Source organism: Corapipo altera, unplaced genomic scaffold, assembly GCF_003945725.1.
Source record: "Corapipo altera isolate COAL_440 unplaced genomic scaffold, ASM394572v1 174, whole genome shotgun sequence".
In the NCBI taxonomy this organism is placed as follows: domain Eukaryota; kingdom Metazoa; phylum Chordata; class Aves; order Passeriformes; family Pipridae; genus Corapipo; species Corapipo altera.
Window position 1 is genome coordinate 93,856 of NW_020885022.1, and position 23,929 is coordinate 117,784.

A 23,929-nucleotide genomic window follows, 5' to 3' on the forward strand; every position below is an offset into this window, starting at 1 on the left:
CTCCCTGCTCCCTGCTCCCTGCTCCCTGCTCCCTGCTCCCTGCTCCCTGCTCCCTGCCAGCAGCCCCTGTCCCGTCTCCTCCGCGGCTGCCCCGCTGACAGGGCACTCAGCTGAACCCGGAGCAGACATTCCTGGGGTTTTCCTTTCCCTCCTCCCTTCCAGCTCCGATCCCTGCGATGTCCCCAGGGAGCCGTGCCGGTGTCCCAGCAGCCCGTGATGATCCTCCAGCAGCTTCCAGGGCCCGGGGCTGTCCTGGCCCCCCCCCGCGGGACCCCCGCCCGTCCGGGGAGGTGCGTGATGGGAGAGGTCGCAGAGGTCAGCGCTAAACCCAGCTTAACTTCATCCTCTTCTCTTTTTCCAGCCTTTTCCCGATGCAGGGCAGGCAGGGGGGCTGTGCCCACCCTCTGTAGCCTCTCAGGAACAGCCACACCGCCCTTGGACGGCTGCTTGGCCCCATGGGATGGGATTTTGGGGGGGTTTACCAAACTTTGAAGTCTGGGCTGGCTTTGGCCACACCAGGGGTGCTCCCAGGGAACATTTTTGGGGGTTTGGGGTTTTGTTTGTTTGTTTGTTTGGGGTTTGGGTTTTTGATTTTGGTTTTGTTTGGGTTTGTTTGGGTTTTGTTGTTTGTTTGTTTTTAATTCATCTGCTTTTTTTTGTCCAAAGCCCCATTTCATGAGGGCATGGGTAGCATCACCAGGGACAGCCATGGTGACAGGGGCTCCATGGCCATGTGAGATGGGACCAGATGGGAACAAGCTGGGACATGTGGCAGCCCGTGGGGTGTTCAGGCAGGATGTGCAACTGTCTGTAGGGATTTCACCCAACCTTGTGCCACCCAGGGCTGGGGGAGCAGAGACAAGGGGGCTTGTGGGCTCTGAGTACAGGCCATGGACAAAGCTGTGCAGCACTGTGGGGAGGAGGAAGATTGAATTGTCCTTAAAAATCCATGGAGGAAAGATGATGCTGAAAATTGGTGTGGAAAGAAAACAGAGACCCAGCCCAGCCCCTCAGAGCCCTGGGCGTGGGTGGGATCCATTCAGAGCTGCCAGAACTTCATGTCCTTCCCCCCTGGTTCAATGCCTGGCTGCTGGCCCACTCCTTCTTCCCAGTTCCAGCTCTGGCCACCTCCCAGGCTGTGCTGGGATGCTCCTTGCTGAAGGGCCACTCAGCTCATGGGTGTCCTGGGAGCCCATCCCTGCAGTTCTGAAGCATTTGGGGATCTGGCACATGGGGCACAGAGATGCCCAAACCCTTTTTTTTACCCAGACTCCAACTAATAGGGACTCACAGAATCATGGAATTCCAGAATGGTTTGGTTTGGAAGGCACCTTGAAGCTCATCCAGTTCCAACCCCCTGCCATGGGCAGAGACACCTTCCCCTAGATCAGGTTGCTCCAAGCCCTGTCCAGACTTCCAGGGATGGGGCAGCCACAGCTTCTCTGGGCAGGTCTCATGAACAAAGCCAGCAGGATCTCAGGGGGAGCCCCTCTGGCAGCTTTACAGGTATTTTCCAGGGGAATTTCTCACTTGCCTCAAATGGGTATGTTCTGTTGGGGATGCAGACCCAGACTGTGCGTGTCCTCTGCAGTCGGACTGACCTCAGCCTAGGGGAAACTCAGCCAAGGGGACTGGGATGCTGATCTGCACATGCACGGCTGCTCTGGGTCCCAGATCCTGGTGTGGAGCCAGGCAGGGGCTGAGGAGGCACCAAACATCCCCAACCTGCTCTTCTCCCAGACCCAGCTCCCAGGAATGGACATGGGGGCCCTGGGGATCATCCCCGTGGTCCTGCCCCAGTTCCTGCCTCCTCTGGGGGTTTCTGAGCATCCTGTGTGTGACATGGCACAAAGCAGAGCTGACCTGGGTGTGCTCCCATGCCCTGCCACCTCAAGGACACCAGCTCTGCCAGCTGGTGCCAAGGCAGAGGCTTTGCCAAGCCATGGCACGCTGCCAGAGCTGGAGCAGTTCTCCTCCGAGCGGGTGGAAAGTCTGGTGCCTCCAGCACCACTAATCAGCCTCCAGCGAGCCAGACCAGATGTTTAATCACATTTGCAAAGAAGAAAAGGCTGAAATATGGCTATTTTAAAGCTTCATCCGAGCAAAAGAATTTTTAAATGCCGCATGGGCCTTCCAGATTGGGGCGGGGGAAGTCTGGCTTCACTCCCGCTGCTTGGGAACGAGGATGAGCCTCGGTGCTGCCCCATCCCATGGCTGTGCTTCTCCTGCCCTTGCTCTGATCCCTCTCTGACGCAGAACCCTCCACGTTCTGGCAGATTTAATCGAGCTGATGATGATTCAAAACTCCCAGATGCACCAGGTGCTGATGAACAGCCTGGCTTTGTCGGTACTGACGTCCTTCGGCTTTGGCCCATCCCCAGCCACTGCCCAGGTAGGGTCCAGGGGTGCTGGATGGGCAGAGGGACCAAGGGAGCAAAGAGGTGGGCAAAGGGACCTTTCCCGAGCTGCTCAGGAGAAGAGAATGACCATGTCCCACTCTGGCACAGTATGGGACTCCTCCAGCTGCAGAAGCTGGGTGGTCTCAGCCCAGCTCAGTGCAGGCTCTGCAGCCCCCTGTGGTTTTGGAGCTCTCTGTGCTGGTTTGACTCCCAGCTCTGCCAGCACGGGTCACATCCAGGCTGCTGGGAGGTGGTTTAGCCCAGCTGGGAAGAGCCAGGACCTTCCCTGTGTGCTCAGCAGGCAAGGATGGCTCTGCAAGGGCTGTCATTTTAAAGTTCGCCTCGAACCAAAATCACATTAAACATTTCATCTTCTCGGGGGGAAACAATGGTGCTTTCTGGGCGGGGGTGGGAACTGGGCTCTGGGCAGCTGCTGTGCTCGCTGCCAGCTGGCACCTCTAGGCATCCACCCCCTCCCTGCCCTCCCAGTGCCCGCCAGGGCAGTGCTGGCCCAGACTGGACCCTGCTGTGGCTGGATCAAAAGGGCTCTTCCAGCAGCATTTTGAGGTCCCATCTATGGGGCTGCCACCCCCCCGTCCCCAGCAGCCGGGTCCCCACGCTGGCTGACCGTGGGGCTTTGTGGGGGGGCTGAGCCCACCCAGCTGGACCCTGGGAGCAGCCAAGTGTGGGAACTGCCTGGCTGATTCTGCGGGAGCAGGGGCCCAGGGGCACGAGGAGCTGGCACGGCCCCGCCTTTTGTTCCTCCCCACAGGCGCTGGCGATGCCTTTGCAGACCGAGGAGGAGGAGGAGGAGGCTGTGGTTTTCCACCATCACTACACCCCCTACCCGGATCCTGTTCCCATCCCACCGTGGCTGGACCCGGAGCGGGATCGGGGTCCGGGGGCTGTGCGGTTCCTGGGCTCGTTGGCTGAGGATGAGGTGTGAGTAACGAGGGGGGGCTTTATGCCACCTGGTCCCTGGTGGAACAGGACTTCCAGCCCAATCTGGGATACGAGGGGGAACATCAATGCAACATTCACTTGTCCTTGCTCCCCTCCAGCAGTGTGGTGCCCCCTCCTCCACCCCCCAGTGCCACCGGGACCGTGGGACCCAACGTCCCGCCGGCATCAGGTAAGGACACGTTCTCCCCATGTCCCTCAACGAGGAACATCTTCCCTGGCTTTGATCAGCCAGGCAGCCCTCACCAAGGCTGAGCCCTCCCTGCTCCCTGTATCCATCTGATCCAGGGCGGGACATCCCTTGCACACTCTCCAGCTCCTCCCTTTCCCCACAGAGTACTACAGCGTGCTGGAGGAGAGGCTGTGAGCTCCCTGCTTCCCAACGTGGTTCCTCTAGCACATCCCAGCCTGTGATCCCAGAAGGTCCTGGATGGGTGCTTCAGGATACCCATCAGTTCAGGGTGGTTTCCTCCCCCTGAGCCACCTCGAGGCAGGGGTTGTCACAAAGCCTGTCACCCAACCCCAGGTGACATCCTGATCCCAATCTCTGTGTCCATGAGGACTGCACGGGCTGTGCTGTGTCCTGGTGGGAGGGGAGAGGGGAGATGTTCCCAGCCCAGATGGTCCCAGTCTTCATTAGTCCCTTCAGATCTCAATGTAGCACATTGCCTGTAATTAATTTGCTTTGTTAAGAAAGCGCCCTGCTGTCACTAATTAAGCATCTGTAATTACATGGGCTGATGGCTTTGTGCCTGAACGCGGGGCTCCCTCAGGACTGGAGGGTGAGGGGAGTGCAGAGCCTCTTGTACCCAGGGGGGATAAATCAGTGCCTGGTGTGGGTGCTGGTGTAGTGTGAGGGGGTACTGGGGTTGGGGATGGGAAGCAGAGTGGGATGTTCCTGGTGTGACTCTTGGGAATGTCCTGTGCAGGGTTAAAAGTTGGACTCGATGATCCTTGTGGATCATATTCCAACTCAGAATATTTTGTGAGTGCAGGGAGAGTTGGATCTGCCCTGCAGCTCACTCATGGTGGGGGAGCCTGAAAAAGGGAGATCATGGAGTTTCCCAGGGTTCAGCGTCCCCTCTGCTCACCAGGAAGCTGGAGGAAGTGGGGAGAGATGTGTTTTGGGTGGTGGAAGATGTTCCCTGCCTCTGCTACCTCCCCAACCCCACTTTGGGGTCACAGCCCTGCTTCTGATGCTGTCCCCAAGAGAAGAGTCCCTGGCAGGAGACCTCAGGGCTGGTGGTCCTCTGGAGCTCAGAGGATGCAGAAGAGCAGCTGCACCTTAAATCCCCTCCTGGTGCCCCCACTGGGCACGAGGATTGCCCTGCCCCTCCTCTGGGGTGGAAGGGAGACTTTATCCTCCCTGAGCTCTGGGACAGGCAGATCTTCCCCAGCCTGGCTCCTGCTGAAGCTGGAGGAGAAGCCCCCAAATGTGGAGCAGGAGGGTCACGTTGGGTTGCAGCATGAAAGCCCAACTCCTCCAGCTGGGAACCCTCTGAGAGGTGGCAGGACTGGCTGGGCAGAGCAGAAGGGGAGGGAGACATGCAAAAGCAAAGCTGAGTTTGGTGGGAGACCAGGCTGGTGCATAGAGGTTTCCACATAGACACAAAAAGGGAAGAAGGAGGCGAGGAGCCACCTGGAATGGGGTGGACAGGAAGGGTGGGCTCGAGATACGACCCAATCTTAGCTTTAATATGAGAATAATGAGAGGAATGGGAGGGTGAAGCAATGGGGATTGCAACACCCATGGTGGACGTAACCCCTGAGCCCTCCCTGGGTCACTGGTCAAACTGGGACACTCTCGAGTTGCAACCCAGGCTAGTGGAAGGTGTCCCTGTCCATGGCAGGGGGGTGGAATGAGATGACTTTTAAAGTCCCTTCTGACCCAAACCATGCTGTGGTTCTGTGATTTTATGATTCTGTGGTTTGGGCCATGGACCCACCAGGCTGGGAGGTGCTGCTGGTGGCTGAGACCAGGGCACAGTTATCTGAGCAGTGACAAGCACTTGATTTCTGAAAGCAAGACTGGAGTTTCCACAGGGCAGCCCAGAGCTGGCCTGGATCCTGTGTGCCCAGTGCGAGGGCAAGAGAGCAGAAGGAGAGGCTAATTACAGCCCTGTGGTGCTAATTGTACCTGTGAGCACACCCAGTGCAATGCAGCCCCTGGCTGCCAACTGGGGCGAGGGCTGGCATCTCCTCTGGACAAGGGCTGGCATCTCCTCCAGCCTGGGGTGGGAGCAGGGGGTAGCAGAGCTCAGCCCTCCGAGGCATTGCCGGGACATTGGTGGCAGATGGGAGGGAAAGGGCACAGGGGCTCCTCTTCCCAAACTGGGGGAAGAAGAGAGGTGGGAAGCACTGGTACCACGTGCCTGATGTTGTCCCAGTTGGGGAGGTATCTTCCAATAATCTGATACTCTGCAGGGTGAGGTTTGGGGATCAGCCACGGTGCCAGCAGGTAACTGTGACAGGCCTTGCTGGGGTGATGGGCATGGACCAGGACCAGCTCTTGCTGTCCCTACCAGCTGAGACCCCCTTTCCCAGGGCTGGACAGGAGAGATTCCCAGGTCATGGACACTTTTGTGGGTGACAGATCTGATCACATCAATTTGGAGTCACTGCAATGGCTTTTGATAGCCCGGGAGGGCACTTACCCAGGGTGACACCGGGGGTGACTCAGGGTCCCGGCGCTGACTCACTCCACTCTCCACCCTCGGTGGGGTGCCCTGCATCCCATGGGAGCTGGTCCATCCCCAGGCCTGTGCACAGGGTGAGATACACACAGTACCTTCCCCTGGACCAGCCCCAAACACCCACGCACTCAGGAGACACCTGAGTCACCTGCCACGCTCCTCGGCGTCCCCAGCGCCACTCGCCCTCCTCCCGGGGACGAGGGCTGAGCTCCCCAGCACCCTCTGGCCAGGGGCAGCACCATGGAGGTGGTCCTGCTCCATGGGCTGCTGCTTCTGCCCTTGGCAGGGCTGCTGCTGTACAGGTACAACACCACCTTCCACTACTTCTGCAAGGTGGCCTTTTTCCACTGCTGGCTCGTGGCCATGGCCACCATCCTGTCCCCCTTCGCGGCTCTTCGGGGACGCTCCGTGGAGAACATGAAGTGAGTACGGCCTTGGGAGTGTGGAGATGGTGTGGAGATGGCTGGGCTTGGCTGGGGTGGAGGAGCTCCTGTGGTTTTGTGGACACACTCTCTCCTGCCCTGGCCATACCCAGAGCTGTGTCACAGCTGGTGGTTAGGCCCTGGGGCTGTAGCGAGGGCTGTGGTCGTGTCCATGTGGCAGTGAAGGTGTCTCTGCACCTTGTGGGGTGGTGGAGAGGTGCTGGCCATGCCCAGGGAGGGTTACACCACGATGGAGGTGGCCAGCTGGGTCGGGACTTGAGGTCCCTGGGGCAAGAAGGAGAGTAAATCAGATCATTTTTGATGGCAACATTGAGGTCATCAGTTGGGTGGGTGACAGGGGGGTTTGGCAAAGACTGGAGGTACCATCGTTAGCAGGGTGCAAACACACATCCAGTGCTGTCTCCCTGGCACTGCAGCCAAGTCTTGCCCTGTGGGAGCCTCAGGGATGATGCTTTGGCAAAGGCTGGTGAGGCCCTGGCACAGGTTGCCCAGAGAAGCTGTGGCTGTCCCTGGATCCCTGGAAGTGTCCAAGGCCGGGTTGGACGGGGCTTGGAGCAACCTGGGCTGGTGGAAGGTGTCCCTGCCCATGGCAGGGGGTGGCACTGGCTGGTTTTTAAGGCTCCTTCCATCCCAAACCATTCCATGGTTCTGTGGTTTTGGGGTGTCTTGGTGCCATCAGCTGCCAGGAGTGACACAGCCGTGCCCCGATGAGTTGTGTCCTCATGCTGTCACTGTGCTCAGGGGTGGTGGCAGCCGAGATAACGTCGCTGTGCAACACGAGAGGAAGATCTGGTTGCTTTTAAGGGTGTTGCAATCCCGTTGCTGGATTCCTGGGCATGATAACATACCAGCAGAGATATAATTATGTCAGAGTGAAAAATACCCGAGCTTGAGGTATTTGCTGAGCTCGAGCCATCATGGATCTGTGCTGATGGATTGTGGCCCTCGGCAGGAGTGTGGTCAAAGGTCTGATGTTATCAGTGTGTTGTGCAGCCTCTCTGCCTGGTCCTTTCTGTGCAGGAATGCTGTGCACACATCATCATCATCATCATCATCATCATCATCAGGCCAGGCTTCGCGAACGAAGATTTGGGAAGGGCTTTACCCACGTTTGTTACAAACACGCTGGTGGCTAAAGAGGTCAATATGAGATAGACACGTCCAGTTACAAAAGGCACAGCAGAAGGACTCCTTTGGTAAATTCTGCAAGGCACGATTCTTTCTGCATTGTCTTTTCTCCTCAAGGGTGATCCTGCTGCGTTCTCAAAGGCATCAGCAGCGTTGTAGATGGTGTGTCTCCAGACCTCCCAATTGGAGGCCAGAGTAGACCAGTTATGGTGATCAATATGGCCAAGGAATGTGCAGGAATGCTGTGCACACACACACACACACACACACACACACTCACCCCCACCCCCATGCAGGGCTGCTCCAGCCCCGCTGCCAACGCTTCCGGCTCAGGGCGAATACCCAGTGACACAGGGGTGACTCACTCTGCCTTATCTTGTCCCACCAACTCCAAACTCCACCAGAGCAGCACGCCCAGCTCCCTCTCCTCCAAATCCCAAAGCCTCCGGCTGGGAGCACATTCCTGTCATTAGTCCTGGCTTTGGGGCACTGCTTCTGTGCAGACACAGAGATCTCTGAGCCTGCACGGCTGGGTGGTCTTCTGATTCCACGGACCCTCTAAGCATCGCGCCTCCTTCTCCCTCTGTGTCTGCCTCTACTCTCTCCTCCCAGACTTCTCCCCGCTACCTGGTGCTGAGCCCTTTCCCTGTTCCCCATGGGCTCCCTGGGAGCAGTCACTGCCAGGTATGTGGGCCCTGGCACAGGTACTCTTTGTGCTGTGGATTGGACAGTGCCCAGCTTTTTACCTCCATTGTGGTGCTGTAATCCCTGTTGCTCCCTCCTCCCTCCATTCCACTCATTATTCTCATACTGAGCATCACCTTTCACTGCCATCCCAGTCTTACCCTTCCTGTCCAGCCCTCTCTGGATGTGACATCACTGTGTGATGCCACACAAATGAAACCTCCACCTCTTCCCGACACTGCAGGTCCAGTGAAGCTATTTGTTATTTCCTCTAAGGAGTGTATCTGGTCTGGTTTTCCCTTCCCTGCCCTCTCCTACTCCACCTGCATCACAAATCTTGGTCCCTGCAGTGCTGCTCTGGAGTCATCCACATCTCTGTGGACCTGTCTGTCTCAAAACTGTCCCTCTGCACGTCCCTCTCCAGTGCTCATCCATCTACATCTCAGCACCTCTTGGTTGTGGTCCAGCTCCTCTGGCTTTGGGTATGTGCAGTGCTGGGCTCTGGGCTTCCAGCCCACACACAGATCCAGCTGGGCACCTGGGGGAGCCTCCAGGTGAAGCTCACCTGGCCAAGGCAGCTGTCCTCACTGGGATGTGATCATTCCATCCCATCTCCCTCTTCTCTCTCTCCCCTTCCTTCCCCTCTTCCCCTCTCCCTCCCTCCCTCTCCCTCCCTCTCCTTCCTCTCCTCCTCTTTTTGCTTTCCCATCATCTCTGGACACCACAAAGCCTGTTTTTCCTCTCCCACCAGCTTGTGCTGGTCCCTGTCCTTCTTCAGCAACTGCAGGGCAGACTCTGCTACTGAGACCCTGAGGCCTCACCTTGGGGGTGGGTAGAGGGTTAATTATGAGTTACACAGGCTATAAATTTTGCTGGGAAAAGCAAAGCATCCCCGAGACTGAACACAGATCCACCAGAGCAGCAGACCAAGGCCAGGCTGGCCCCTCCTGCTCCCTGGGGGCTGTGCAGATCTGCTCCCCACACGGGTTCTCTCCGCAGGCTCCTGCGCGCCGCGATCCTGCCCCTCAAACGCTTCTGTGGCATCAAGATGCAGGTGAGGGGCACAGAGCACCTGAACATCAAGGAGCCCTATGTGATAGTTTGCAACCACCAAGCTTCCCTTGACCTCGTGGGTACGTGCAAGGGAGGGGGGGGTGCCCATCACTGCATGGGCAGCCTTTGGGGTGCTGGGGGGGGTCCAGGCTCGCTTTGGAGGGTCCCAGTGGGGTCACAAATCCCAGGATTTCTGCAGGGAAGTGTGGTGGGCTTAGGCCAGAAGAGCTCGTGGGGCAGGGGTGTGCTGCAGAGAGAGGGCTGGGACAACAGGAGATGATGCCAGGTCACCACAGCCACGGGGCTGGGTGGTTCTGGAAGCCATTGGGCACGACTTAAAGTCCTTTAAATCAAGTTTTAAAAAAAATCCAACCTGGTGCTATATTAGGATGTAAATGACTAAATAATCTATCTGTGCACTGATCTAATTTGTCCCCTCTGGAGGGTTCCTCTCTGCAGTAATCACCCCTCAGGGATGGGGTGGCTGCACTGCAAAATATGTTCCTGGTATTCAGCTGCTTTGTCCAACCTGGGAGTTAAAACTTCCAAGCAGTGAATAATTTTCCAAGCTGATTTTTCTGCCTCAGATAATCCAGGGTTGGGAAGGTATTTTAACAGCTCTGCCATCCCTCCTCCAGGCATGGCAGAGGTCATTCCTGAGCGCTGTGTGCCCATTGCCAAGAAGGAGCTGCTGTACATGGGCACTGTGGGCTGGGCCTGTTGGCTCAGTGGCATCATCTTCATCGACCGCCACAGACGAGACGCTGCCATCGATGTCATCTCCCAGACAGCCAGGACCATGTGGCGTGAAAACGTGAGGGGGGCTGGCAGGAGGGGGGGACTGGGGGGGGAAACACCCGTGGGGTTAAAGGGGGTGAGTGGAGGACTGATGTAGAAGGTCCCAGGTGCCCTGGCTGTGGTCCAGTCTCACCCCTCTCCCTGTCCTGTGCAGCTCCGAGTGTGGGTTTTCCCCGAAGGCACCAGGAACCAGAACAAATCCATGCTGCCCTTCAAGCGTGGGGCTTTCCACCTGGCTGTGCAGGCTCAGGTGAGGGAATATCCTTATGTTCAGTCAAGGGTTGGACTCGATGGTCTTGGAGGTCTTTTCCAACCTAAAAGATTCCATGATCTGCCCCTTCTGCTCACCCTGGATAGAGCGGGGTGGGGGTGCACCCTGGGACAGTGGGATGGAGGGCTTTTTGGTCCCCTGGGATAGGCAGTGTGCTGTGCAGGACCTAGGGTGGGACAGGGACCTGCTGAGGCCTGGGGCACCACAGGAGCTGGAGTCCCACCTGGGGAGGGGGTCTGTATGAAAGGCACCCCTGACCCTCCATGTCCTATAGGTTCCCATCTTCCCCATTGTAATCTCCCCATACTGGGACTTCTTCAGCTCCAAGGAGAAGAAGTTCACCTCTGGTAAGTGATGGACAAGAATTCCCGTGCCAGAAGGCAGGGCTGGCAGGGGCGAGGAGGCACGGGGGGGTCTCTTCGTGGGACACTGAGGTGTGGGGAGGCGGCTGATGGTGAAGGTGGTTCCTGGTGATTCCTTTAACAGCATTCCTGGCCTTTCCCTTCTCTCCCAGGCACGTGCACCATCCGAATCCTGCCCAAGGTGGAAACGCGGGGCCTGAGCCCCGAGGATGTCCCCGAGCTGACCGAGGCTGTGCGTGGGGCCATGGCCGATGCCCTGGCTGAGATGTCTGGGAACCCCCACGGGGACGAGGGCGGGGGCACGGGCAGCCCCCAGTGCCAGGAGGACCCAACTGGGACCACTTATTAGGCAGAGGGAGCGAGTCCCTCGGGGACACAAGGGAGGTGGCACAGCCAGAGGCTGGGCCATGCTGTCCCCTTGTCCCCTGAGGATGTGTCCACCAGCCCTGCCACCGCCCCGGCAGGACGGTGCCCTGGTGCAAGGGGAGCAGAGCAGTGCAGGACAGGGACCAGGTAGCTCCCCAAAAACAGAGCGAGGTGCCCCCCGAAACCCCTCATTATGGCTGTGCATCCCCTGTGTCCCCCAGACCTGGAGCTGTGTCTGTCCCCTGGGATGGCTCCTCCCTGCACACTGGGCAGGGGGGGATGTTCCAGGCGGGGCTGGGGGTTCACAGCACCATTTTCCACCCCTGACTTCCCCCAAGGGCGTGCTGGGTTCTTCTTCCAGAGGCTCCTAAAATGTTGTTGGGATACAGCCAGCTCTGGGGAGGAGTCCAGAGTGCAGCATGTGGCCTGGGGGGACACGAGGTCCAGGGGATGTTGCCACGTGGGAAGAGCATCCTCGACACTGAGTTGTGAGCCAAGGATGCAAGATTAAACAGGCTGTAGCTGGTGCTGGGTGTGCTCGTGTCCTGCCTCTGTCTGAGGAGCTGGGGAGAGCATGGGGAGGGGGAATCCTTCTCCTTAGGATCGTGTTGGGGGCCTGCATCCGTGCACATGGAGCATCCCTATGGACACCACAGCGTATCCCCAGGGTGTGGTGCTGGCTGGCGTGAGGAGCACAGGGCAGGGGGAGAGTGACACTGATCTGACCCTGAGGTAGAGCTCTCCCTGCCTTAGTAAGTGCACAGAAAGAGCATCTATTAAAACCCCAAATACCCAGAGGATCCTGGATTGTGCCCACCTGGATCAGGAGGCTTCCAGATGTCTCCCCATGGCTTCCAGACCGTGGCATAGCCAGACCCATCCACCAGCTGCCAGCTTCCCTGGCTGTTCCTTGCAGTCAGGCAGGGATTTGGACATCATTTGGCTCCTTCCCAGCTGAGCAGCTCCTGTCCCAGCCACCCCAGGGTTGCAGCAGGGCAGGGACAACTGCAGGGGGGGCTGTCCCTTGTGCTGGGAGCAGGGTGGGCAAGGCTTCACCTCCCATCTTCAGCTAAAACCTGCAAGCCACGGGCAAGCGAGGGCACAGCACTGTGGATTGGCACCATTCCTGCTCTCGGGAGCAGCTGGCTCATTATGGAGGAAATCCTGCAAATCTGTGGCAATCATCTGCCCAGACAGATACCAAAACATCAGCAGCAGGAAAGAGGCTTCCCACTAGCAACAACTCACCAGACTAGGAGCTGTCACACGGAGATGGTCAAGGGCAGTGTGCACATGAAGCATCCCATGCCCTAGAAAACCCCTTTAATCCCTTCCTTCCTGCCAGGGTTCCCAGCATGCAGCTCAGTCTGTTGGGTCTGAACTGACTTGGTGGTCCCACCACATGCCCACACCTTGGGTGGGGTTTGGCTGCCCAGAACCCTGAACCCAGCAAAGGTTGGGTTTAGGGGTTATGCATTAATAGGAACACAGACAGGTTTGGGTTGGAAGGGACCTTAAAGCCCATCCAGTCCCACCCCTTGCCACAGGCAGGGACACCTTCCACCAGCCCAGGTTGCTCCAAGCCCCATCCAACTTGGCCCTGGACACTTCCAGGGAGCCAGGGGCAGCCACAGCTTCTCTGGGAAAAGCATTGTCCAAGCTGGACAGCCAGGTCCCAGGCAGAGACCTTGCTGGCTTTTCCACTGCCAGTGGAAGGTGAAATCTTGGGGAGAGAAAGAAACTTCAGCACAGGGACTCTGGGAGCACCTTGCTTCCCCTGGCCCTCCAGACATGGGGTCTGCAGTGACCCTGCCCTGCTGCTTTGGTCATCCAGCCCTGGCACAGCTGCCAAGGGCAGTGGTGGAGTTCCCATCCCTGGAGGGATTTGGAAGCTGTGTGGATGTGGCACTTGGGTTAGTGGTGGCCTCGGCAGTGCTGGGGGAACCATGAGCTCCTGGTCACATTGAACCACCCCTGGGATGCCTGTCAGGGCACTGACCCACAGCTGCATCCTGAGGGTGGGGAGGGGGCAGGATGGACCTGGGGCCATGCTCCCAACTCCTGCCATTGGGGTGGCAGGTCCAGCCTCCTCTGGACACCAACACTGTGTGGGGCTGCTCCAAAGGGCAGGGGTTGGGCACAGGGCTGTATCCAGCCATACCTGAGCAGGGCAGGCCTGGGGACAGCAGCCGTGGTCATCTGAGATCCCACAGAAAGAGGTCAGCCCCCTCCATGGCTTCCTGTGGGGTGAGGGCACGTTTTGTCCAGAGAAGCTGTGGCTGCCCCATCCTTGGAAGTGTCCAAGGCCAGGTTGGACAAGGCTTGGAGAAACCTGGTGGTTTCATGGAAGGTGTCCCTGTCCAAGGCAGGGGGTGGAATAAGATGAGCTTTAAGTCCCCTTCCAACCCAAACCATTCCATGATTCCCACAGCACTGCCTCTGCCCACATCCCCAAAAGGAAGGGAACTGCAAAGCAGGGAGGAAACCCTGCAGAGCAGGGGATGTGCTCTGAACACCACGTGGCTGTTGTGGAGCTGCCTCAACTTTCTGGAATTCCCACCAGGACAGAAGGAGGGAGCTCAGCCCCTACCCTGGTTGGTGTCCAGCTCCCAAGAGTGGGGCAAAGAGGAAAGAGAGCAGCCAGAGTCAGCACCACAGCACAACACTGTCCTGTTCCTCTACCCAGATTTGATGAAACCGGAGGAAACGGGGCAAAAATGCAGCCTCAGATGTGTGATCAGCCCAAACAGCTACTGTTTGGTTAAGTTTGGAACACCTGTAAACTTGCCCTTTCTGAGGAATCAGAAACCACAAACTCATATAATACAATGTCATCATGATGTGCTGCCTATTTTCATCCCATTTGTTCCCACTCCACCCTGGCACCACTTCCCAGCACAGCAGTGTTCAGGTGAGTCCTGCCCCCGGGGTTTGAACCTCTGCAGGTTCTGTAGGAACCTTTCCTAATATTGCAAAAATCCGGCAGAGCCTTGAACCCAGGAAGCTGTGGGTAAACATGGCCTGAGCTGTATCTGCAGGTGCCTGTGGATCCCTCTGCCAGTTCTTGTTTGCTCACTGGATGGGAAGCAAAGATCCCATTTCAGAGCCTGCAGAGGGGCAGACGTGGGTCCAGAGCAATCCAAGGCCTGCAGGAGGAGGCTGTGGCCATCCCAGACATCCACTTCCAGCTGGAGACATGAGGTCTCCAGCCCTGCCCATCCTCTCCCTCATCCTGCACATCATGGCTGGGGCATCTGCAGCCCCCTCTGTGTCTGTCTGTCTGTCTGTGCCTGCTGGCATGGCTTTAGCCTCAGCTCCTCAGAAATTCCTGGTGGGAGATACTCCCTTGGTGGGGATTGTTGGCCAGGGTGGGAATGGGGTTGTCCCTGCCCATGAGCATCAAGGACGTGGCACTGGGGGCTGCTGGGCTGGTGGCCCTGGGGTGGTTGTTGCAGGTGCCCTTTGCTTTGAGCTGGGAAGCCAAGGGGAGCCCAGAGGCAGCGTGGGGAGGCTGGGGGAGGCGGTGCTGCACCCCAGCACAGGTTCCTGAGTGTCCAGGGGCTCTTTGAGGTCTCCATGGGGTCTGTGCTGGGTTGTGTCTCACCCCCACACCCCTCTTGTCAGCATTTCTCCTTGCCAGGAGGTTTGTGGTCATGGCCCCAGCTGTGATATACCACCCCTGCCCAGCCATGCTCTGGGTCCAGGTGACCATCGAGCTGCTGGGAGTGCACAGAACCCACCCCATCACCTGCTGAAGAGGGAGGTCCAGCAGCCTCAGATGCACCTGAGCTTCACCTTCCCTGTGAGTGTCACCCCAGACCAGCCCTGAGCAGGGAGGGGATGTCCTGGGGATATCCTGGGCTCCTCGGTGCCTCCAGGCAGAGCAGTTTCCACCAGCTGCCCTGAGCTGGGGCTGTGATCCCACACAGGGCTGGGAGCAGATGTGACTTCCCCATCTTTTGGCAGAGTCTCATCCCTCATGCAGACAGAACTACTCCAGGCTCAGCCCAGTTACCCAGTGGCTAAAATAATCCCCTGGTAGCAGACTTGCAGACCAGAGCAGAGTGTTGGGGGGACATTTCTTCCCAGCCCCTGGCTCAGGGAAGGTGTCCCTGTGGGTGAGGAGTGCTCGGGGTCACCCAGAGTGAGCAGAGCACCCTGGCCATGGCTCATCCTCACCTGCAGCCTGATGATTCCCCCTGCAGGCTCCAACTCCCATCAGCGGGAAGGAAGAAAACCTAGACCTGAACATCTCAATCCAAGGAGATTCCCTGAACATGTCTGAGAAGAAGGAGGTGAAGCTGAAAATGCTGGACCCTGGGATCTTCATATAGACAGACAAACCTGTCCTCAAGCCTGGCCAGCAAGGTGATGGGGGCAGGATGCACCACCCTGCTCTGGGCTGAAGGACCTGTTGGGAGAGGGCTGCAGGAGGCCCAGCCTTGCTCCTACACTGCGTAGGAATAGGAGGGCTCATCCTGGGATGCACTGGAATGCCCAGCACTGACAGAGGGCAATGCCAGGACACCTTGGCAGTGCTGCTTGAGGGGCACTGCAGGGCTCAGGGGGAATTTCCATCCTCCCTGGGGATGAACTCACTCCTCCATCTCTGTTTCCCTTTTCCAGTGAAGTTTTGAGTCGTCTCTTTGGATAAAGACTCGATTCCCATCAATCAGCAGGTGAGAGGAGGGTCGGGGTGGGAGGAGGTGACAGGGCTCTTCTGCACTGCCTTCCTACAGTCCCAGCCAGCCGTGGGAGAGGTGTGGGAGGCAGCCAACGTCTTTCCCTTTGGGAATCCTGCCCCAGCCTGCTCTGCCCAGTAGCTGCACTCCCTGGGGGCAGGGATGCCCTGTGCTGTTCAGGCTGCAGCAGGATAAGGAAAGAGAAAGCAGGATTGCACGTGTGACACGGGAACGGACCCACGCAAGCTTTTAGACAGGCATGTAGGGATGGGAGTGGGAAGCAGGGAATGTGCTATTGATATCCATCAGATCAGACACCAGTGTTACAGGTGGGCTCGGTTTCTGGCACCTCTGAGCAATCACTGGGGTCTCTGGAAGTGGAGGAGGTTAAGAGATTAAGATGATGCTGGACTCTTGCTCAGGCACTAGGAGATGTCACCTCTCCATGCCATGCTGGCAGTGCCCTCAGCTCATCCCAGACAGAAGTGCCCATAGGCTCAAAATCCATCCCAAGGCATATTGAAGGGTGGGAAGTTCACAGCATCCCACAAATAACCCTCCCTCTACTCCATGGATGGCTCCATTGATGTCCCTACCCTGGGGAGACCCCAAGGAAAGCTCTGAATTTCCCCTCTAACCATCCTCTCTTTGCCTTGCAGCTGCCCCCGATGTTCCCGGAGGTCAGTGCGGGAGACAGAGGGAGGCTCCTGGGAGGTGCGGGCTGGGAGGGCAGCGTGGCTGGGGGAGCAGACACACAGCAGAGCCACGGGCTGTTTGACTGTGGAGTGCTGGGCTCCCAGGCTGCTGACCCCGCGTATCCCTGCGACTGCTCCTCCGGCGATCCAACAGCACCCTCTGCCAACCGGGATTAGAATTGCGCCAAAGGATGGGAAGCATTGACCTGTTTCCTTTTTGAAGGGGACTTCTGGGTACAGGATTATTGTTTAGGTGCTTTTGTGTTCTTTTGTTGTTCTGCCAATACACATATATCTTTTAATAAAGGGCTGTTATTTTTCTTTTTCCATACTTCCTCGACTGCAGCCTCTTAACTTCGGATTTACAACTGCTGAGAGAGAGGAGTCTGGTCTGCCTCATAACTCATCCTCCCTAGTAAAACGCTTCAGTCTCATTAAGCTGAGACAGAGGGTCAGGGCTTTTTTTCCTGGGTGGAACAGCAGTCATTCGCTTTTTGGAGGCCTGCTCAGAAACTGGCCATTTGACTGCCAAAATTCCATATGGACGAAGATTCCTCCCAGACAAGAGGTGCCACCACAGAAAGCTTTTGCTGCCCATGGAGTGCCCAGGCTGCCCAACCAACTGCACCTGAAACCCAAAGGTTCCAGGCTTTCTTTCCTGGGGAGAAGGGCTGTTGTTCACTTTTTCTGCCCAGCGCTCAAACTGCCAATCTGAGTGCCAGAATTCCATATGGACACAGATTCCTCCCAGACAAAAGGTGCCAGGACAGAAAGCTCTTGCTTGGAGGGCCAAGAGTGGTGCACAAATGGCACTTGAGAGATGGAGGGTCAGGGCTTTCTTTCCTGGGTGGCACAGCAGTTGTTCTCTTTTCAGAGGCCTGTGCAGAAATTGGCCGTCTGACTCCCAAAATTCCATACAGACGAAGATTCCTCCCAGACAAAAGGTGCCACCACAGAAAGCTCTTGCTGCCCATGGAGTGCCAAGAGTGGTGCACAAACGGCACTTGAGAGATGGAGGGTTTCTTTCAGGGCTTTCTTTCCTGGGTGGCGCAGCAGTCGTTCGCTTGCAGGAGCGCTGGGCAGAATTTGGCCTTTTGACTCCCGAAATTCCATATGGACAAAGATTCCTCCCAGACAAAAGGTGCCCACACAGAAAGCTCTTGTTGGCCATGTAGGGCCGAGAGTGGTGCACCAACTACACTTGGGAGACGGAGGGTAAGGTCTTTTTTCCCTGGGTGGAATGGCAGTCATTCGCTTTTCAGAGGCCTGCGCAGAAATTTGCCGTTAGACTCCCAAAATTCATTACGGATGAAGATTCCTCTCAGGAAAAAGGTGCCTGCACAGAAAGCTCTTGCTGCCCATGGAGTGCCCAGACTGGCTCACCAACTGCACATAAGAGACAGAGGGTAAAGTCTTTCCTGGGTGGCACAGCAGTCGTTTGCTATTCGGAGGCCTTCGCAGAAATTGGCCGTCTGACTCCCGAAAGAAAGCCCTGACCCTCCATCTCTCAAGTGCAGTCTCAGCACTCCATGGGCAGCAAGAGCTTTCTGTGTGGGGACCTTTTGTCTGGGAGGAATCTTCGTCCATATGGAATTTTGGGAGTCGGGTGGCCAATCCGTCTCTCAAGGGATTTCTTTCCTGGGTGGAAGTGCAGTTGTTTGCTTCTCAGAGCCCTGCGCAGAAATTGGCTGTTTGACTCCCAAAATTCCATACGGACGCAGATTCCTCCCAGACAAAAGGTGCCAGCACAGAAAGCTCTTGCTGCCCATGGAGTGCCGAGAGTGGTGCAGCAGCTAAACTTGAGAGACAGAGGGTCAGGGCTTTCTTTCCTGGCCAGGGAAGGAGCTCGGGATCGGGGCTGCCCACGGCGAGTTCTCTGTGCCCCTGTGTGCCACCAGCCCTGCCCTAAAGGCTCACCTGTGCCAGCCCTGCCCGAGTCCTGCAGCACTCAGTGGTTTGTGTTCCCGGGGTGGCTCCAGGCTCGGTCTGTTCCTGCACTGAGCCAGAGCTCCTGCATGGAACCTCTGCCTCTCACTTGCTGGGACAAAATGTTGTGCTCATCCCGCTGCCCCACCTCAGCAGCCCTGCAGAAACGTCCCCAGGAAATCCCCTCTGGAAGGGAAAACCTCCCAGGAAAGGGAGGTTGTGGCTGCCCCATCCCTGGGAGTGTCCAAGGCCAGGCTGGATGAGGCCTTGAGCGACCTGGTCTAGTGGGAGGGGAGTGGAACTGGGTGGGCTTTAATGTCCATCCCAGTCCCTTCATAATCTATGATTCTCATGCTGTCTCTGTCTCAAACAGTGCTGGGGACCTTGTGGCTGAGGGCTGGGGCCTCTGCACCACAGGGCGGCTGTGAGAGTTTTTGCTGGGCAGAAACCTCCTTGAATTTCCTCCTCATTACCCTAAGAAAGTTCTCTTGGTTCAGTGCCTGTCTGTGCTTTACTCTGCTCCCCACAAAAACCCCAGTGTCCATCTTGTCCCATGTCAGGTCAGGGGTCCCACCTGCCTGGGTGAGGGGCTGCTGCCAGCCCAGAGCTGCCAGGGCTCTGCCTCTCCTCCACAGGCCATGGTCTGTCCCTGCTGGTGTCCCCACTGGGTACCAGGACTGCCCTGGCACTTGGCCCCATGGAAGGAGGTGAAGCTTAAGCAGGGTGGGGAGCAGCCTTTCTCCTTCCAGCAGTGTTTTCGCAAGGGACTGTCCACTCCTTGTCCTCCCAAAGCTTCCAGGTGGGCAGGATTGGACCCCAGACCCCTGCCCAGGAAGCTCAACTGTGCCATGTGGAGCAGCTCTGGGGGTGGTTTGGTCAGAGGGACAGGAGTGTCCTGCAGCCAAGCCCAACCCTGGGTCCCAGGTGGGCACCCTGGGCCCAGTACCAGGGCTGTCCCCGTGACAGGGAACTCCTGCCCCCCAGGCAGGCAGTGGGACCCCCACTCACTCCCTGACCCCCCACCCACCATGGGGTGCTGAGCCAGGACAGGCCCAACAGGGAGGTGGGACTGTGTTGAGCTAGATGGGATGAGCCCCAGAGAGGGGAGTGGGTGCCCCCAGCCCTGGGGAGGGTGACAGCTCCCCTGGCAGGACCCCGGTGTGCTGGTGGCTTATGCCCCTTCTCCACATTCCCCCAGGTCTGCCGGGTGCAGAAGCTGGTGCTCATCATCACCCCGGGGTGGGGGGCACCCAGCCCTGTCTGCCTCAGCTTTGGGTGAGGGGGGCCTGGCACCCCAGGGGTGCTGAGCTGGAGAAGAGGGGTGACCCTGGGGCTGGATGCCCTCAGTGCTGCCCAAGGCCTCTCAGCCCTGCCTCAGTTTCCCTGGGTGCCACAAGAGGTGAGCAGGGAGCTGGTGGATCAGTCCTGGGGCTTCTCTGCCTGAGGTGCCTGGGGGGCACAGTGTCCCCAGGCTGGGGGACCCCAGACCCCCAGTGCATGTATGGGCAGAGGGGGTCCTTGTCCTCACAGGTTCCCCCCAGCCAGGACATCAATCCCAGACCCCCAGGGAATCTTTTGGGAAGGAGGCAGGACTCTGCCACCCGACACAGCCCTGGTAGGGCTCAGGAATGGGGTTGGGAGCCTGGTGGGACAAGTGGGACTCAAGGGATTCCCTGAGCCACCCTGAATGTCCCTGTGAGGGGACACCCCTGAGCAGGCAGGAGCCCTCTGGCTGCCTCTCTGGGATGTCCCCTGACACCCTCAGCCCACACCTCTCTCTGTGGGCCAGGGAGGCCCCTTCTCATGTAAAGCAGCTTTCTGAGGGTCTGTGCCCCCCTGCCCCACTGCTGGAGGAGCAGGAGGGAGGCTGGGAATGAATGCCCCCCCCCCTTGGCATCTCCCCATGCCAACGGCCTGTGGCTGCTGGGGACATGTGTCCACTAGGACCTGTGACTGCTGGGGGACACACCTGTCCCCCTCTGCCCCCCAGTACCCACTAACCTGGAGGGGCTGGGCACAGCTCAGTGTCCCACTGGCCACAGGGACAGCTCAGTGTCCTTCTTGGGCACAACTTCGTGCCACTGTCAGGCACAGGGACAGCTCAGTGTCCTCACTGGGCGTGGGGACATGAAGCACAGTCCTGTGCCCCCCCAGGCACAGGGGTGGCTCTGTCCCCAGTGGGCTGGGGGCAGTTGGAATGGCTGTGTGACACCATGGAGGGGCCTCCAGGCCATGCTGAGCCCCCCCACCCTACAGGGGAGTTTGGGTGGTGCTGTGGGACAGGCGGGGCACCCAGGGGACCCTGAGAGCCACCCTGGGCCCGTGGCATGGGCTCTCTGGTGTCCCCACACCCAGCCCTGACAGGGGCAGGTATAAATAGCAGCTCTGTCACCTCCTGTCACATGCCCGGTGCTGGCAGGGTCCCCACCAGGGGCACAGCTGTTCCTGGGACAGGAGGGATGGCCAGGGGGGCACCCAGTCCCTCCTCCATCACCACCACAGGGGCCACCCCCCACACCAGGAACTGCCCCTGGGGCCTGGGCTGCCCCTGTGAGGCAGCACCGTCACCACCTTGGGAACACAGACCCCAACCCAGCACGGGGGCAGGGCTGAGATGGCCAGACCACCCCCCACCCCCCAGTATAGGGTGCCCCACACCCCACGCGATCCACTGCCAGCTCTGGACACAAACGGGGCGTTTCCAGCCCTAAATCAGAGTAAAAAGGGAAACCTGTGTCCCACCACCACCCCCACACGCCCGTCACCCTCTGCATGGGCAGAAACAGTCCCTGGGTGGCTCTAAAAATACCCGAGCCCTGACAGCCCTGACAGCGACAGCTGCGCCTGCACCGGGGGCACCCGCAGGGGGCCGGGGCTGCCGACCCCGGGGGACCCCGTCGGGAACAGTGCATCCAGCTCTGCTGCCCCCAGGGCATCCAGCTCTGCTGCCCCCAGGGCATCCAGCTCTGCTGCCTCCACTGCATCCAGCTCTGCTGCCCCCAGCATGGGAAGGACAGGGAATGGTTGGAGCCAGCCCAGAGGAGGCCATGAAGTGGATAAGGGGACTGCAGCACCTCCCCTATGGAGGCAGGCTGGGAGAGCTGGGGCTGTTCAGCCCGGAGACGAGAAGGTTGTGTGGAGACCCCACAGCACCTTCCAGGATCTGAAGGGGCCAGAGGGGGACTCTTCATCAGGAACTGGAGTGGCAGGACAAGGGGGAATGGGTTTAAACTGAAAGAGGGGAAATTTAGGTTGGATATACAGAAGAAACCCTCCCCTGTGAGGGCAGGGAGGCCCTGGCACCGGTTGCCCAGAGAAGCTGTGGCTGCCCCATCCCTGGAAGGGTTCAAACAATATCCCGGCGGTGGCTGTGCCGTCCCCCGGCCTCCCCGAAGCCCCTAATCCATCTCTCGCAGCAGGAGATGCCTAAGCTGCCTTTTCAAGCCGGCCCCTCCTCGCGCGGGCTCGCGCGCTCTCAATGCCAGCGCTGGCGGGGGATGTGTCGGACAAGCCGAGGGGATCCCTCCCCTGCCAGCAAGGTCAAGGTGTGCTTAAGCCGGTTTCCCCCGCGCCCGCCTCGGTGGGCTCTGTGCCCCGCCGGCACCGGGAGCGGGTCTGGGGGGACCACGTGGCACCGGGGACGTGCCACCCCCTGGGATCCGGTCGGTCGGACCCGTTTGTGGTGGGGGCTCGTCCCCCCAGCTCCTCACAGCTGCTTTTAGGGTTGCCCACCAGTCCCCCCGGGACCCTCTGGGTACCAGGGCTTGCCTAACGCTGTGTCCACTGCCTGCCAGGCTGCCCCGGGGCTCAGGCACCCCATGGCCCACCCGGGGGTGCCCCAGGGCTCAACTCACCCCACAGCCCGCCCCAGGGGTACCTGAGGGCCTGGCTTGGTACCCTGGGGCTGAGGGCACCCCACACTCCACCCCACAGGTACCCCAGGGCTCAGTTCACCCCACTACTACCCCGGAGCTTGGTGGTAGCAGTGGGTACCCCATGGTACCCCAGGGAGCAGCTCTGCCCCCAACTCACCCCACGGGTACCCCAGGACTCAGCTGGCAGCCCCATCCCACCTGACCAGTGCTGATCACAGACCCCTCCCACCCCATGGAACCACTGCAGACCATTAGACCAGTTTAGACCAGTACAAACCAGGCCTGAGCACTGGTTCCTGCCCTCCCTAACCCACAGCACAGCGTGTGTGCAGCTCAGCTGGGCACAGGGGTGCAGACACACAACCACCCCCCCAGGTGCCAGCAGAGCTGTCACACACACAGAGTCCCCAACACTGTGATCCCCTCAGCACCCCCAACCCCCCAGCCCTGCTGCCATGTCCCCACACGTCACCCCTCCTGTGGGCACTGTGTGTTCACGTGTGTGTGTGCATGTGTGTGCACATGTGTGCCTGCTCACACCCCGGGGTGCAGGAGGACCTGTGCCAGGGACCCTGTGTCCCCTCCCTGTTCCCTTGGTGACAGACCACTGTCCCCGCTGGCACCTCGCGCCCGCCGCCAGCCAGAGCCTTTGTGCCTGGTTTTAATTAGAGGTTCTTAAGTGTGAAACAAAGCCGAGGGCAGGGCCGGGGGCCCTTTCCCTCCTCTGCGCTCCTGGGGGACCCCCGGGGTCCCCAGCCCGCCTGTCACAGCTCCTCCCTGCTTCGCCCTCCTCTGTGCCACCCCAAGGGACACGTGGTGTGAGGTGGTGCTGCCAGTGCCCCCCCAAAATATTGCCCTCGGGATCAGTGCTGGCCACCAGCCCACACATGGGGCTGTGCATGGGGCCAGTGCCAGCCATGGTGCCACCCCCAGGGTTCCCCCCATGGTGCCTGTTCCTGGGGAGGAGGCTCAGAGAGGGGACACCAGCCTGTGGCTGGGCTGAGGGCGCTTTCAGGGGGTCCAAGGTATGGACCTGGGGGTTCACAACTGTGTCACCCATCCCTGGCCCTGATGGGTGCAGGGAGGACCCCCTAAGTGCCCTTGGGATGGGGAGCTGGGGGGGAGCTATGAGGTTTGGCCCCATACTCCCAGTACAGCCCAGTCTGGCCTGCTGGGTGCCAGGGTGGGTCCTTGTCCTCACAGGTTCCCCCCAGCCAGGACATTAACCCCAGACCCCCAGGGAATCTTTTGGGGAGGAGGCAGGACTCTGCCACCCGACACAGCCCTGGCAGGACTCAGGAACGGGGCTGGGAGCCTGGTGGGACAAGTGGGACTCAAAGGATTCCCTGAGCCACCCTGAATGTCCCTGTGAGGGGACACCCCTGAGCAGGCAGGAGCCCTCTGGCTGCCTCTCTGGGATGTCCCCTGACACCCTCAGCCCACCCAGGGGGTCCTTTCAGGGCTGGCTGGAGGATCTGCTCCAGGTTTCCCCTTCCTCAGGAGAGCTCAGCACCCACTCTGGGTGGGACCATTCGTGGGTTCTGGGGCCCCCTCTCCTGAGCCACCAGCACCCACTGGGACAGGGAGCATGGGG

At 59.1% G+C, this 23,929-nt stretch overlaps 2 protein-coding genes across 2 annotated transcripts in view; both read left to right on the top strand.

Annotated features, from left to right (window-relative positions):
• The window catches only part of PRR29 (proline rich 29), a 4,640-nt gene extending 473 nt beyond the window's left edge, over nucleotides 1–4,167 (top strand). The window contains exons 2-6 of the mRNA XM_027667881.1: nucleotides 163–290; nucleotides 2,257–2,392; nucleotides 3,172–3,341; nucleotides 3,461–3,531; nucleotides 3,695–4,167. Of these exons, the coding sequence (XP_027523682.1) occupies nucleotides 163–290; nucleotides 2,257–2,392; nucleotides 3,172–3,341; nucleotides 3,461–3,531; nucleotides 3,695–3,726 (537 nt within the window). The 3' untranslated portion in view covers nucleotides 3,727–4,167. The remainder of the gene's footprint in view (nucleotides 1–162; nucleotides 291–2,256; nucleotides 2,393–3,171; nucleotides 3,342–3,460; nucleotides 3,532–3,694) is intronic.
• A 1,878-nt stretch (nucleotides 4,168–6,045) lies between these two features.
• Nucleotides 6,046–11,684, top strand: LOC113959128 (1-acyl-sn-glycerol-3-phosphate acyltransferase alpha-like). The gene is made up of 6 exons (XM_027667926.1): nucleotides 6,046–6,474; nucleotides 9,307–9,440; nucleotides 9,999–10,174; nucleotides 10,313–10,408; nucleotides 10,704–10,776; nucleotides 10,944–11,684. The coding sequence occupies exons 1-6, from the start codon at nucleotides 6,293–6,295 to the stop codon at nucleotides 11,138–11,140; spliced, it is 858 nt and encodes a 285-aa protein (XP_027523727.1). The 5' UTR covers nucleotides 6,046–6,292; the 3' UTR covers nucleotides 11,141–11,684.
• Nucleotides 11,685–23,929: the final 12,245 nt, after the last annotated feature.